We start from the raw sequence: 15,528 nt of genomic DNA on the forward strand, positions 1-15,528 counted from the left end.
AATGAAGCTTTTATCTCGACTCTGAACTGCAGTCTGCAGAGCGACACAAAAGGATGCTGCAACAACATTTATTTTTATCTTTCCTTTATTTTTAATTGGGCAACCATAGCATTCTATAAACAATGTGAAAAAACTTTAAAAACAACAAATTCGTTGTTTTTTAAGTTTTTTCCATTAGAAACTAACACGGCTACTCCTTGAATCATAGAATCATAGAACTGGAAGAGACCTCAGAAGGTCATCAAGTCCAGCCCCCTGCTCTAGGCAGGACCAATCCCAACTAAATCAACCCCTCTTAGACTTATAAATAATGTGTAAGACCAAACAAAATATGGGGAAGAGAAATGAAATACTGGGATTGTCTGAGAGAAATATCCAAAATGACCTAAAGAGCACTGCAACTGTGTAGCTCAAAAGCATGTCTCTTTCACCATATAAATTGGTCCAATAAAGGGTATTACATCATCCACTTTGTGAGAAATACCACAAACCTAACTCAAAACAAAAGACATTTTTAATTAGTTCATATGAGATTAAAACTGCCCCAAGGTAGTACTCAATACACCGGCAATACAGCTCTCAAGAAACACCCTCTCCGCCTGCCACAATATAGCCTTGTTTTTCTTATCACAGGAAGTACTAAACAGAACAGCTGATATCGCAGCTTGGAAATAATTTAGGGGAAAAGTCTGTTCTCTGTGGATAAGAAACATAGTAACTGTAAAAAAATCTGTTTATCTTACTTTCTCTGTAGAATTTACAAAAGGCCTAGATTCCTTGTAAAAACAAAAGAAAAAACTATGTAGCACTTTAAAGACTAACAAGATGGTTTAAAAGATGATGAGCTTTCGTGGGCCAGACCCACTTCCTCAGATCATATTCTGGAAGAAAATTGGCATGACCATATATACCAAAGGAATACAATGAAAAAGGGAACACATTATTAAACTGACAAATCAGATTTAGTACAGAAGGTGGGGTGAGGGGGAGAGAGGGAAGGAATAGCTATTTGAGTCAATGAATGGCTAATCAGGTGATAAGTGGGCACATCAGATGTCTTCAAAAGGAAAAACCAGTTGCTTTTGATTTCAGCCTACCTGAACATAGTCTTAACGACCTTACTACATGCATCTTACTTCAAAGAGACACCAAATTACAGAGGGAAATTTCAGAACTTTCTTTCATGCTTAAATTTGACACTTTACGAATGGGCCTTAACAAAGATGCTAATTACCTTAACCATTACAAAGATAGCTTCCCACTTATCACCCCTTATCATGCCAATTCTCTTCCAGAATATGATCTGAGGAAGTGGGTCTGGCCCACGAAAGCTCATCACTTATTAAACCATCTTGTTAGTCTTTAAAGTGCGAGGGTATGTCTACACTACCCTCCTAATTCGAACTAGGAGGGTAATGTAGGCATACCGCACTTGCAAATGAAGCCCGGGATTTGAATTTCCCGGGTTTCATTTGCATGAAGCCTGCCGGCGCCATTTTTAAATGCCGGCAGTTCGAACCCCTTGCCGCGCGGCTACACCCGGCACGGAGTAGCTAGTTCGGATTAGGCTTCCTAATCCAAACTAGCTGTACTCCTCATTCCATGAGGAGTACAGCTAGTTCGGATTAGGAAGCCTAATCCGAACTAGCTACTCCGTGCCGGGTGTAACCGCGCGGCATGGGGTTCGAACTGCCGGCATTTAAAAATGGCGCCGGCCGGCTTTATGCAAATGAAACCCGGGAAATTCAAATCCCGGGCTTCATTTGCAAGTGCGGTAGCCTACATTACCCTCCTAGTTCGAATTAGGAGGGTAGTGTATACATGCCCCTACATAGTTTTTCCTTTTGTTTTAGCAAGATCAGACTAACAGGGCTACATCTCTATTTAGATTCTTTGTGACAGTTCATGGAACTGAAAATTGGAAGCTGACCTGTTACTGCAGAACACTACTTTACTTCCAAATATTTTTCAGCAATTACTTTTCCTTTCAGCTAGAAAGCTGAGAAGCAGGGACTAAAAATAAAACAGACCGTTTGTTTTTGAAGGAACAAAGAATTAAAATGAATCTAATTATTTTACAGGATACATGTCAACAAACTTCTTCCAACTCTTACCTTGACCATGTAAGTACCAAGTTTCTCCATTTCTGCCCCCAAGAGTCCAAATACTTCACTCCCTCTCATTTGTTAATTATTCTACCTACTGGAGTTAAGTATTAACAATTTTTGGTGACAGCTTGCAAAGTACTCAAGCTTGCCATGCACCTGAGTTTAACCCAGATCAGCCTCTATTCAATGCTCTTTTTAAGCACGCATCACTACCATGCATGCCAGAGAACTCTGTCATAGCTGGTGAAATCTCTCATCTTTGCTGGTAATCACAGAGGGTATATCTAGACTACATACCTCTGCTGACAGAGGCATGTAAAATAGGCTACCTGACATAGTCAATGAAGCCAGGATTTAAATATCCGCGGCTTCATTAAAATAAAAATGGCCACTGCGCTGTGCCGGCTCAGCTGATCGTTGGCACAGCGCACGAGTCAAGACACAGATCTGTCAACAAGGGAAGCCTTTGTCGACCGCTCCAGTAAACCTCATTTCATGAGGCCTAAGGGAGCGGTCGACAAAGGCTTCCTTTGTCGACCGATCCATGTCTTGACTCGCACGCTGTGCCAATGATCAACTGAACTGACGATCAACTGAGCTGGCACAACGCGGCAGCCATTTTTATTTTAATGAAGCCGGGGGATATTTAAATCCTGGCTTCATTGAATATATCAGGTAGCCTATTTTACATGCCTCTGTCAGCAGACGCATGTAGTCTAGACATATCCAGAGAGAACAAGTACATTCAGTTGTGGACACCCTTAGAAAAGGTCCTACCAGTTGAAAACTGCTAAACACTGGCGGGGAAGTATGGAAGAAGTGTACACTGCCCTGCCTCTGCTATAATTGTCTTGTAGATGAACAGAGGAACATATTCCTACTTACACCTGGTCTCTTTCCTAATTTATGTTTGTTAGGCCCAGCCTTCCTTAAAGTCACTGTAAGAACTGGGCCTTTATTATGGATAAAAACCAATGTGGGCATCAGTTTCAATATTTGTACTATACGAAGCTGTGAGAGTGCTCACCGTAAACTCTGAGATCAATATCCCTCTGTTTCTCCCCAGCAGCATTCACTGCAACACAGGTATATTTTCCAGTGTCACTAATCTGAGCGCTAGTCAGTGCCAGGACACGGCCCCCAGAGAGAACCTGTGAAAGAAAGATTGAAAGGACATATTCATTATCCATTTCTGCAGTGTGACAGAGTTAGAACCATAATCTTTCATTTTGAAGCAAAAAAAATATGTTCCTACTACATCTCTTTCTCCTGAGCTTCTCCCAAATCAGATCCTACAAAGACTTAAGCACATGCTTAACTTTATGCAGGTGCCAACTGGGCTACTTGTATTCATTAGTCTTTTTGTAGGGATAACGTATCAATGTATTAAAAATGTGATTCCCCCAAGTGGAAGTGACTCCCCATAATTTGTTCCTCACAACTTAAAGTGTTTAGATTTATTATTATTATTATTTAGATTTATTATTATTATTTGTTAAGATTGTTAAATGTTTAGATTTATAATTATTGCCCCTCTCAAATATAATTTGTTAGGAATATAATATTAGGACTATGTAGCCAGAAATAGCTTCCCCGCCCAACCCCCCCCCCCCCACCCCCCCGTGTCCCAGGGCATGCTCAAGCTTGTGCAAGGGGCTGCTTGAAATTGACATTGCAGAGATACATTGTAACAATGCATTGTTGAGCCACTAACTCTGCTATGGGAGCCAAGCCCTGTAGGCATTGTTACATAATTGACGCCTGTTCTCTTTAAAAACATTGTAACTTTACTCAGCACTCAGAGAATGTTTTAAGCAATACCACCCAGAAACTTTTGTAACTACAACTTTTATTATTATACAAAATACTGTATGGGAAACATTAATTAGGGAATGTATGTAAGAGAGAGAGAGTGCTTGGATGATGAATGAATGGTTCTGAGAGGTGCCAGCCTGAGAATACAGCAACAAAGGGCTGAAGAAGGCGTCAGGTGCCAGTGCAACCAAAAGGTGTCAAGTGGAGAAAACCAAGTACTGGAGGTCCACCCGATGAGATCACTGATGAGCACCTGGCAGCCACCCTGGAGACATCAGCATGATGCAGCAATTTCCATAGACTGGCATAGGAAGAAATTCCTATAAGAACTGAACTAAAAAACTATGGAATCAGAGTCCAAGGTTCTGCTGCCAGCCCCCCAGGAGCTTCAGATGCGCATCTGATCAGGACTTCGCTCCCCACTCCCATCACTTGTGTACAGAGTACCTGGCCAGATTCTGTCACAAGCAACTTCCAGGCTGGTAACTATAACAATACACAGAACCTGAATGAATGGATGAATGAATGTTTATATGTATATGGGTTAAGTAGTTAAACAACGTTGTTTGCTTCTATCTTTTCTTTATTTTTTTATTATTATCTTTACAATAAATGTGGCTTTTTGCCTTATTCCCCTCATAAGATCCTGCTTTCTTTTATTTGGTACAACATTTTCAGGATCTGGGTTTCAGCCTCTCACTCTCAGCTTCACACCTATTTTGTCTTTCTCTATGCCTGGAACAATCTACCATTTTCTACCAGGTTCCCTCTCTCCCTTCTTTCAAATCTCTTCTTAAAAGCCACTTCTTCCAGGAATCATCCTTTCCATCTTCTCTTCTTCAACTCCCTCGACTGCTTTTTCCTCAACTATTATTTTGTGTCTCATCTTGGCTATCTCAACAGAAATCCTTCCTTAGCACGTACTTGTAACTTGCAATTTTACTGTAAAATAATGTATAACATTATTTATACATATAAAATACATATAGAATAATGTATAACAATGCCACTGGTTATCATTTTGACATTTCATCCATGATTATTATTCTCTGAATTAATACAATGAATATTTTTGTTTGCGTTTTCTATAATTGAAAAAGTGCTAGGTTGACAACCTCTATTTATCCACAGGTCAGGTTTTCACAGGCAGATGCAGTGCAAACTTTCCCAATTGGCCTGACCAATGTGGCCTCATCTTGACCTCAAATGAATCATCTCACAGAGGCAGCATGATTTAACCTCTTTTTTCTTTCATTCCTTGGCATCTCTAAGAAGTGCTAATTTTCGGGGTAGAAATCTCTTGACTGAAACCATCAATTCAATTCATAAAAGTCACAGGGAACAACCTTCATATCTGTGGTTACTATGAACACAGACTAGATTTGATCAGTAACTTTGAGAGGAAAGGCACTATCTGTCTCATTCAAAACACTCTAAAAATCCAATTCCATTTAAATGAATTGGTTTTAACTACCCAAGTCAAGATACAAATAAAAACACAAGTACCATCAGTTACCTGCAGTCCATCAGAAAAGCTGGAAACAGGGCTACCATCTTTCAGCCAAGTTAGAATGGGTGTAGGGATACCTCTGGCTTCACATTCCAACCTCACTAGATTATTAACCACCACTGCCACCATCTCATTCCTGCCAGAAATTGATGGGGGAACTGAAAAACAGAATACATTTGAAATCACTAAAGAGGAATATAGATCAGAACAGAATTAAATGGGCCATGTACTTTTGGAAAGAGTTTTTTGTCCTGCTACTGCAAGGCAGTACATCATTTGTCATTTATCCACACTGTGCCAAATCCTGCTCTCTATACTTACATAAGCAGTCAAATAACTTCAGGAACTACTTGTGTGAGCACGGTGAGCAGGATGGGCCCATAGCCCAGAGGGCAGCTGTGAAACCAGAAATCACAAACATTTGAAAATGTTCTCTCAGATGTTTACAATGCTGCATTCAGACCTTGTAAAAGATCATACCAGTTGAGTATTAAAGCACATTTTTTTCTAAATCTAATGAAGCAAATGCATACGCAATACAGTAAATTAACTATGTGAAATTGACATAAAAATGATCCTATCCAAGTGCCTACAAAACCTAGGTAATGAAAAATATCTTAATTACTCATCATAAATTACTTGCTTCGGGTAAATGGCTGGGTAGAATTATATCTAAAGGGACACTAAATGACTTATTCTGACCTTCCTTGTGACCATTTCCCAGGATGTTTGCTTTCCACAAACATGCAAATGACTGAAATTTTCTATTCCACAAATATTTGTAACCATGCAATTAAAAATCAAATGGATGACTATTTGTAGAAAACAAAATTTGGATGTGGATGTGGGAACTGTTTGACTCATCTAGTTTGGAAATTAAAACAGCATCATGTGACTTATCTCATCAATTACAACTAAGCAATATAGCTTAAATATTCAGTATCAGTAATAAAAATGTAACACTTGCAGTGACCTTTTCATGATTAATTAATATAAAAAGAAAAGCAAGTCATGATCTACTCACATATGTTCTATGTGTAGGAAAAAGAGTATGATAATCAGGTACATTATTCATGGCAAACTAGTGGCTCAACTGGATTAATGAGTGAACCATTTCTGGTAAACCATGATGCATACTATTAATTCTGCCTTATAAATAAGTTCTAGTAGAACCAGAAATTCTGGAAGATAAGCAGTTACGTACACTTTGCCTTAACAAACATCCATTGTTCTTCAATTCTTCCAAATGATTTATAATGGTGAGAAACAACTACAAATATTTTTAGGTAATGAAATAATATTAATATGTTTCATTTGAATTCAAAAGATTTGGCACCTACAAATACTTTTATAACTCCCATCAATTTTAAGATTGAAGTATTGTTTTCCAAACAATGAAAACACAGTGATAATTTATGCTATAGCTACTATAACCAAAATACTGTTTCTACAACAGAGTTTGAATAAAAAGAGATATTAATGGGGTGAGATATGCACTTACATACAACAGTGATGAGTGTAGATAAAAATCAAGATAAGATAGATTTATGTTCATTAAACTCAATGTAACTTTTCCTATGTTCTGATATGAATCCTTTAGGGACCATTATCCCCTCATTGTTCTTAACTTTCATTTTAAACATAATGAAATATTGAGAAATAATTTACACATTATGGCCATATTCATGTACGGTAAAAAAACAGTATTATGATCTCATGCTTCACAATGTAAACTGATCAATGGAAAGGTTAGAAAAGCTTCTCCTCCCAGACCCAAAAGGTACATATTGAACTGGTTAGGTGCATTTACTTTGATACAATCAGTACCAGGTGACATGTTTTAATCTGGAATGGCAACCAAACCCTGTGAGTTTAATCTACCTGGCTAACCCAAAGAATATTAAATTAAACTGAAACTCTATCATCCATAAAAAGAGGCTCATGTTCTTAGGAGTTATTATTTAATTTTTAGTTTCTAACAACAATAATGATCTTGGCACCAAACATTTCCTGGGGATTAATGAGTTGGTGGGATTAATTGCCTTTGGCTGTGTTTTGAGCCATCAAATTCTCTCAGATGGTCATTAATCCCAAGGAAAGACACTGCCCAAAGTCATTACTGGTTAATTAACATTAAAAGGAATTACATACTGTTTGTGCATCTCGGTGGAAGAATATAACCCCGACACCATTATGCCAAATTATGGCTGCAGATTAGTGTGGAAAGCTTCCATTGAAATATGTTGTGTATGTGCATAGATCTGAAGGCGGAGTTTGGTTTAGGACTATAGATTAGCATGCAAGACCCCCTGAAACCAGTGCGGTCTTCAACTGAATGACAGGTTTTGATCAGGCTTTTATTGACTACAAAGACCAATGATTTCATTTTATACAACTAAATACAGTTTCCTCTAAAACCACTGAACTATGATTCAGTGTCTGATTTCTTTGTATACTATAATTACCTATTGTACGCTATATCTAGACTACAACCAGTACTTTCAAAAAAGCAAGCCGCTTTTTCGAAAGAGAGCACCCAGGCAGTCTGGATGCTTTCTTTCGAAAAAGCACAGTTTGCATTACATAGCACCTTTTTTCGAAAGAGCATTTTCAAAAAAAGGCCTTTTTCCTCATAAAATGAGGTTTTTCATGGTCGAAAAAACTGCCGCGTTCTTTCAATTTACTTTTGAAAGAACACAGCAGCAGTCTAGATGCAGGGAAAGTTTTTTTGAAAAAAGGCCACTTTTTTTGAAAAAACCTTGTAGTCTAAACACACCCGTAGAGTTCAAAATGATTAAGAGTGAACAATTCCCCAGACCTTTTCAAATTGCTGACGCAGCAACACTTAAGTCTCTCTGACAGATTTGACTAACTTCCTTTCTCATATTAGAACTGACAAACATGTTCAATTGAGTTGCAACTCATGAAAGCTCATTCCATAATAAAACTGTTAGTCTTTAAGGCTATGTCAAGACTATGTAGAATTTTCAAAAAGGAAAATATCTTTCAGTCAAGCCCTTATTCCTCATAGAATGAGATACAGGGCCCCACAAAAGAGAGTGTTTGCCCTTCCGCAAAAAAAAGCAGAAGAGCGTATCTTCTTCTGACCTCAAAGTAGTCTGGATGCATTTTTTTTTAAACCCACTTTTTCAAAGAAAAAAAACCTGCTCTTCCTTAAAAAAGGAGGTTTACGTGGGTTTTTTCTTTTTCCCGAAAAAGGGGTGGGAAAAAGCAGAAGAGCAAACACGTTCCCTGGAAGCCCCACAGTATAGACGTTCCCCACCTGGAGGGAAGTCGCTGCCTATATGAAGGAGAGTATTAAATATGTGTAACAGAAAAAAGCAGACAAATTGCACATAGATGCTTTTCCTCAAGCTGTTTTTATGGTATGCAACACCTACCATGAACCCGCAGGCTGTAAAAGAGCTCAGCTGTTCCTGCTGTATTGATGGCCACACATTTATAAATGCCAGTGTCAGAGATCTGGACACTCTCAAGCTGCACAATTTGCCCCCTGTTCAAGAAAGTGACACTTGCAGCACCAGTGAGTGGTTGATTGTCTTTGTACCATGTGATAACTAAAATGTATATAAGACAGAGGGGAAAATTACTGACTGTATCTTTTTAATTGTCAATAACAAAAATAGCTGTATGCAATAATAGAAAAAAAAACCTTTCCAAATTATCTTAATACATTCAGAATTTGTTCAAATGCTGATTAAACTTGTCTAAAAGCTAACTAAAAATTAATTAATATTTATTGTGTTTAAAATGCAATAATCATACAATTATAAAGCTATGAGTGATAACTCTTAATATTGACTGTTTTGCGACTGTAACAGACCATAAGTGTTGAGGACCTAGCTCAATGAAAGGTCGAAAAGGTTTATCAGATGAAAGGTTTATCTGTTGAATCCCTTCTTACAATACCTACGTTTTCTATGAACATCTTCCATCCCAGAAATAAATTAGCCTGACTCTGACTAACTTGTGAGAACTGCATGCTGATCACAACACAAGATAATGTGACAATACCCTATTTTTTCAGTTATGTCAAACAAGGGGTGTGTCTAGACTACATGCCTCCTTCGACGGAGGCATGTAGATTAGCCAGATCGGAAGAGGGAAATGAAGCCGCGATTAAAATAATCGCGGCTTCATTTAAATTTAAATGGCTGCCCCGATCTGCCGATCAGCTGTTTGTCGGCAGATCGGGGGAGTCTGGACGCGATGCCCCGACAAAGAAGCCTTTCTTCATCGACACAGGTAAGCCTCGAGGCTTACCTGTGTCGATGAAGAAAGGCTTCTTTGTCGGGGCATCGCGTCCAGACTCCCCCGATCTGCCGACAAACAGCTGATCGGCAGATCGGGGCAGCCATTTAAATTTAAATGAAGCCGCGATTATTTTAATCGCGGCTTCATTTCCCTCTTCCGATCTGGCTAATCTACATGCCTCCGTCGAAGGAGGCATGTAGTCTAGACACACCCAAGGTGATTTGTTGTTGTTTTCTAGGCCAAATCCTGCCATCATTCAGTACAAAGAATTCTTATGGACCTGAACAGGAGACTTGGAGTAAGAATTATGGTAAGATATGGTAAAGTAGCATTATAGCACAACAGTGTAGTAATTAAGCTTTTTTGTAATTCAAGAACATTTGATACTCCATAGTGTTACGCACAGTTTTACTCCATGAAAAAGGGAATGAGATTTTCTTTTGTACTTCTATTTCCTGATCTTAACAGTTATATACTAGATTGTTGGGGGGGGTGGCGATGTTTTTATTTTGTTGTTAATTTGGTTTATGTTTTTTGGGGGGTGGTTAAGTTAATCAAAGTCGAATTTTAGCTATGCACCGAAAAGTCATCATTTAGTAACACATGGCATTATAAGTAAGAGCTAGTAAAATTTTTTCTATGAATATAACCTATGTCACTGATCAGGGATCGTCAGTAACAGTGTCTGTTGGCCTGCACAGTCAGTGTCTAATGGCAATGTGTGAATCTGTTTGGTGCATGCACGTCCCAACCCCTTGAGTTCCATCTTTACTGTAAAGCTTCATAGATTGAACAATTTAGTAGAGGGAAGGAGGATGGGTAACGGAGCACCAGAGGGGTACACATCTTGAAGAACCTTATTTACTGCACAAGGGGAGAAACCCTCTCTGCTTTGGGTGCTGTCTCTGTGGGTGCTCCACTCTTGGCGATTGGCAAGCAGTGCTCCTACGGCGGGGGTGGGTGGGATGACTTTGGAGTAGAGTAATTGGTAGCGAGTACAGAAGACAGTACTGTGAGGCATAGGAGAGCATCAGCTGTGTCCTCTGGGACAAGTGCATAATGTTTGGCTAAAGCATGATGTTGGTTATAGGTACATTGTGAAGAAATGCCATGGATGTGGATACAGCATGGGTGGAGTGAGTGCACATAGATCCCAACCAGGTACTGCTACCAAAGATCTCCGATAAACAGCACCAGGGTACACTGTCAACGGGTGTGAAGCGTCCACAGGGACAGCACTTGAAAAAGAATTTTAAATTTCATGTACTGTACATCATTCAAATTTATTGGAGCTTCCCATTATTTATTCACTGTGTTACTGAGTTCACTAGTTTTAAACACTAAAGATTTATGTTCACACTAAAAATCTTAATTATCATCAGAAGCCTTTAAAAATGGATAACATGTCAACAGACTCATTTTAACATATATACCTGGCAAAGGATTCCCAGAGGCTTTACACTCAAGGTGGACTGGATTGTTCACCATAACTGTTTCATTTAACATCTTCCCTGCATTATCCAGACTGGGTGGTTCTGCGAAGGGACAGTAAAAACATAGTTTAATTCATTTACCATTTTCATTCACACTCTTGACAAAATATCTGTAAATTAAGCACTTTGTTTACTGAAAAATGGTGCTTATTTTTCTGCTGAATGTCTGGGGAACCTTCCACAACTCCTTTTTGTAGGCTCTCCCTAGGTAAGATCCCATCTGCAGTTGTACCATTCTCTAGTGGTACAGACTCTTCAGCATTAACAGGAATACAAATTTATTTTTGTCAGTAAAGTTAGATGGATTTGACTCAAGATACATACAGCTTGAGTAGGGTAAGCAGGGGTCAGTTTTGTAAAGTCTCCTTTCTAACACATTAAGCTTTCTGATCATGCTTGGCTTACACTATTAAAATGGCTATGCTGAACTGAATATTGCATAGAGCTTTAATAAGGCAAAGCACTTTACCTTATCTAGCCCACATAAGTTCTAGGTAGCAAATACAAAAGGCAGTGACATACCACTGTTGACAGGAAGATTAGAGAAAAAAGGCATGAGTCAGTCCCAGGAGAAAAGCAGCTGGAAATATCAAATATGTATGGCTTTAGAAATACAGAAAGAGCAAGATTCCTCTTTCCCGCCCTGATGTGGGTAGGTGCTGCAATCTCCCATTCAGTTGAACATTATTGTATTAACATGCATCTTCAAAAATCAAACAGATACCAAGAAATCACCACGTCAACCTCTTTCCCACACAGGGGCCCCAATCCAACTCCCGCTGAAATCATCAAAAAGACACCACATGAGTTCAGTGGAAGTTGGCTCAGGTCCTGGCCAATAGTTCTGAAGCTTTGAGGTTCGTATATTTAAATCACTGTGTAGGGAGTCAGCATGATGCCCCCGTTGACCCAGAGGAGGAAACTCCCACAAAAAAAAGCCCCTGGGTGGGCGGTGCCAGAACCACTCAGCCCTGCCCACAGGAAACAGAAAATGAGAGCTGGGGGTATAAGAAGGGAAGCTCCCAACTCAGTCAGAGCCCAGCTGCTGAGCAGGGCAGAGGCTCTTCCCCAGCCCCAGCACAGGAAGGCCCTGCTGTGCCATGCTCCGCTGGATGACTGGGTTGGACCACCCAGGCCGTTGCTGGACCTGAATCCCAGGATACACCTATGGAGGCCGCTGCCCAGGCCCACAGATCTACCCGGACCCTCCGGACCGGTGCAAGGCCCAGCCAAGTGGGCCAGACCCCTTACCTGCCTATGGACACACTGCCAGTGCCACCATCCACAGCCGACACCAAGGAGCAGCACCCAAGCCAGGTAGACCCCAAGGGGGAACGGGGAAGTGGCCCATGGACAGCCGACCCCGGGGCGGCTGAGGACATGGAGGTCAGCTAGGCAGCGCATTATGGCTTGGAGCCCTGCTGACCCAGTGTCCACGTGCTGCCACTATTAGGGCCCTGGGCTGGGAAGAGGTGGAGTAGGGAGGGCCCGTGTCCCCCCTGCCACCTCTTCCGTTGGGTGGCAGGTTCCTCCTGTGGGTAAAAAACCCCTGTGCTTGTCGATTCTCTGCCACCAAGGAGACCCAACCCCTGGCCCTGCCTACACATAGGCGGGTGCCTTTAACCCTTGTAGACTATTTACCATTTACCGTATGGACTATTTGCCAGACTGTTGCTCCACCCTAACCAGGGCCAGGGCATATAGACTTCCAACAGGTTTATTCAAACTGGTTGACTGTTTATGGCTAGGACGTGGCCTCTAGACTGCCAACTGGATTACCAGAGACTGCTTGATTGTTTGTTTGTAGCCCTGCCCTGCACAAGGCCAAAGCCTTTAGAACTGAGATTTAGCCTGCAGCCAGGCCTGGGGCCCTGGACTTAGGAGGCTCGCCCGGTAGTGAGTCAGTGTGGCCCCCCCACTGACATGAACAACTACACACTGTCAAACATTTATCAAGTTTACATGCAAATAATTCCTGAAATTCCCTTATTTCTCTTTCTATTGGTCAATCTCAAAATTAAAAATGCCTTCCAGAAGTTTGAAGAAATAAAGGAGCCTAACATATGAGAGAAAATATTTCTGCAGAAGCTTGTAAAGAATGCTTGTTTTCACAAGATTTAGGTCAGATCAGTAATTCTGCTAGTGGTGCCTTATTCCCTGGCTCAGGAACACAAAGTTTACTTACCAATGTCTTGGAGGCTCTTGGAGAAGAAGTGAATGGACGTGTTCGAAACTAAAAAGTGGCTATTTTAAGGGAGCTTTTTAATAACAGGATGAGACATCATTACCATGCACATGAAGACGAATGTGCTGCTGGGCTTCTCCTGCAGCATTTGTTGCCACACAGGTGTATCTACCAGCATCTTCCAGGAGGGCCTTGGCAATTTGCAGAATGCGGCCTGAAGACTCCAGCTGCCCCAAAACAGAAAAATAATTTTGCACTGTGACTCCGGACTTAGGCCTGCTACGGTACAAATTTACACTGTGTACAACATTCCATCTTCTTTTCACACAGGAAGCCTCGTTCCGAAGGCTGCAGAGATCCTGAGCCATAGGACTATGGTGACTGGCAACCTGATAAAGCTGTGAAGAGACCTGGGTGGCAAAGGGACAGGCTACTGCATGGGACTGCTGGCAGGATGCCAGAAGCCATTTCAGTTTACCATAGATCAGAGCAGCTTCAAGTTCCCTGCTGGAGATCATTGCGATGCCAAGGAGTTACAAGGAGAGGCTCCGATTTACACCAGATCAAGCCTCTGAGGGTATGTCTACACTACCCCCCTATTTCGAACTAGGGGGGTAATGTATGCATACCGAACTTGCTAATGAAGCCCGGGATTTGAATTTCCCAGGCTTCATTAGCATAAAGCCAGCGCCGCCATTTTTAAAAGCCGGCTAGTGCGAACCCCGTGCCGCGCGGCTACACGCGGCACGGACTAGATAGTTCGGATTAGGCTTCTAATCCGAACTATCTGTACGCCTCGTGGAACGAGGAACGTGGAACGAGGTGTACAGATAGTTCGGATTAGGCTTCCTAATCCGAACTATCTAGTCTGTGCCGCGTGTAGCCGCGCGGCACGGGGTTCGCACTAGCCAGCTTTTAAAAATGGCGGCGCCGGCTTTATGCTAATGAAGCCCGGGAAATTCAAATCCCGGGCTTCATTAGCAAGTTCGGTATGCATACATTACCCCCCTAGTTCGAACTAGGGGGGTAGTGTAGACATACCCTGAGAGAGCTACCCAAAATTCCCCAATGTCTCCCAACAGTTAAAATCTTACTATCCAAAGACAGTAGAAACTAAAGGAGGCAAATTGACACTGATGCTTAGAGAGAAATGTACATCATCCTGCTTCCAGTCAGAATGCGTGGTACTGTTCCCAATAGCTATCCAAATTGGAAAAGATGGTCACTTCTGGAGAATAAGGTACAGCTCAGATTTGCGGACATCGCATCTACAAAGCAGATTTCCTGCAAACACCGCATATGGATTTCTAAATGGGATTCACACAACAAAACACTGCAAGTCTAATCCTAAATTCTTTAATTAGTCAAAACTCCCAGTGAGTCATTGCATTTTCTATACCATGCATGTGTGTTAGTACTTCAGTGTAACTATCTTTCATACTTTTGATGCCATACAAGCATTGTGCTTACTCGGATGTTTCCTCTGGCTGTGTTTACTGGCAGGCCATCTTTTAACCATGTAATGGAAGGGCTGGGAATACCGTTGGTTATGCATTGCAGTGTCATGGGTTTGTATACCACCACAGCTCTCTCAGAAGGACCAGAAGATTTAATTGTTGGAGGAACTGCAAGATATAACACAAAGATAAATCACTTTGTGAAAGTATGTAACGTGCAGCCTATAGGATATCTCAAGTACAAATGGCTCTTATTACAGTAAAACTCCATTGGTCCGGCATCTGATGGTCCGGCACTCCTGATGGTCCAGCACCATCAGGAACCCGGAAGTGCTCCGGGCAGCCAACCAGCTTCCCCGATTCAGCCGCTGCTGAAACTGACCAGTGGCTGAATCGGGAAAGCCGGGGGCAGAGCAGCTGTAGTGCTGCTGGTAGGTCCCGTAGCATTGCCCCTCGGTGCTGCGGGACCAACCTGGCAGCACCCCAGCTGTCCCCGATTCAGCCGCTGCTGAAACTGACCAGCCTGGTCAGTTTCAGCAGCAGCTGACTTGGGGACCCCTGGGGCAGAGCAGCTGGGGTGCTGCTGGGTTGGTCGAGTAGTGCTGCCCCTTGGCGCTGTGGCACCAACCTGGCAGCACCCCTGCTGCTCTGCCCCAGGCATCCCCAAGAGCAACTGAGGTGCTGC

General features: G+C 41.6%; 1 protein-coding gene across 4 annotated transcripts in view; it reads right to left on the reverse strand.

The window, feature by feature from the left end:
* HMCN1 (hemicentin 1) overlaps positions 1-15,528 on the reverse strand; it is a 364,148-nt gene that overhangs the window by 144,557 nt on the left and 204,063 nt on the right. For all 4 annotated transcript variants that reach the window (XR_012906027.2, XM_075936754.2, XM_075936755.2 and 1 more), the window contains exons 35-40: positions 14,857-15,011; positions 13,490-13,613; positions 11,142-11,243; positions 8,835-9,011; positions 5,440-5,591; positions 3,136-3,259 (exon numbers count right to left, since the gene is read on the reverse strand). Coding sequence is in view for 3 of the 4 variants with exons in the window: in XM_075936754.2 (XP_075792869.2) it covers positions 3,136-3,259; positions 5,440-5,591; positions 8,835-9,011; positions 11,142-11,243; positions 13,490-13,613; positions 14,857-15,011 (834 nt within the window). In the remaining variant the exon portion in view is untranslated. The remainder of the gene's footprint in view (positions 1-3,135; positions 3,260-5,439; positions 5,592-8,834; positions 9,012-11,141; positions 11,244-13,489; positions 13,614-14,856; positions 15,012-15,528) is intronic.

The sequence above is a fragment of the Pelodiscus sinensis genome, chromosome 9, assembly GCF_052426305.1.
Source record: "Pelodiscus sinensis isolate ZL-2025 chromosome 9, ASM5242630v1, whole genome shotgun sequence".
NCBI lineage: Eukaryota > Metazoa > Chordata > Testudines > Trionychidae > Pelodiscus > Pelodiscus sinensis.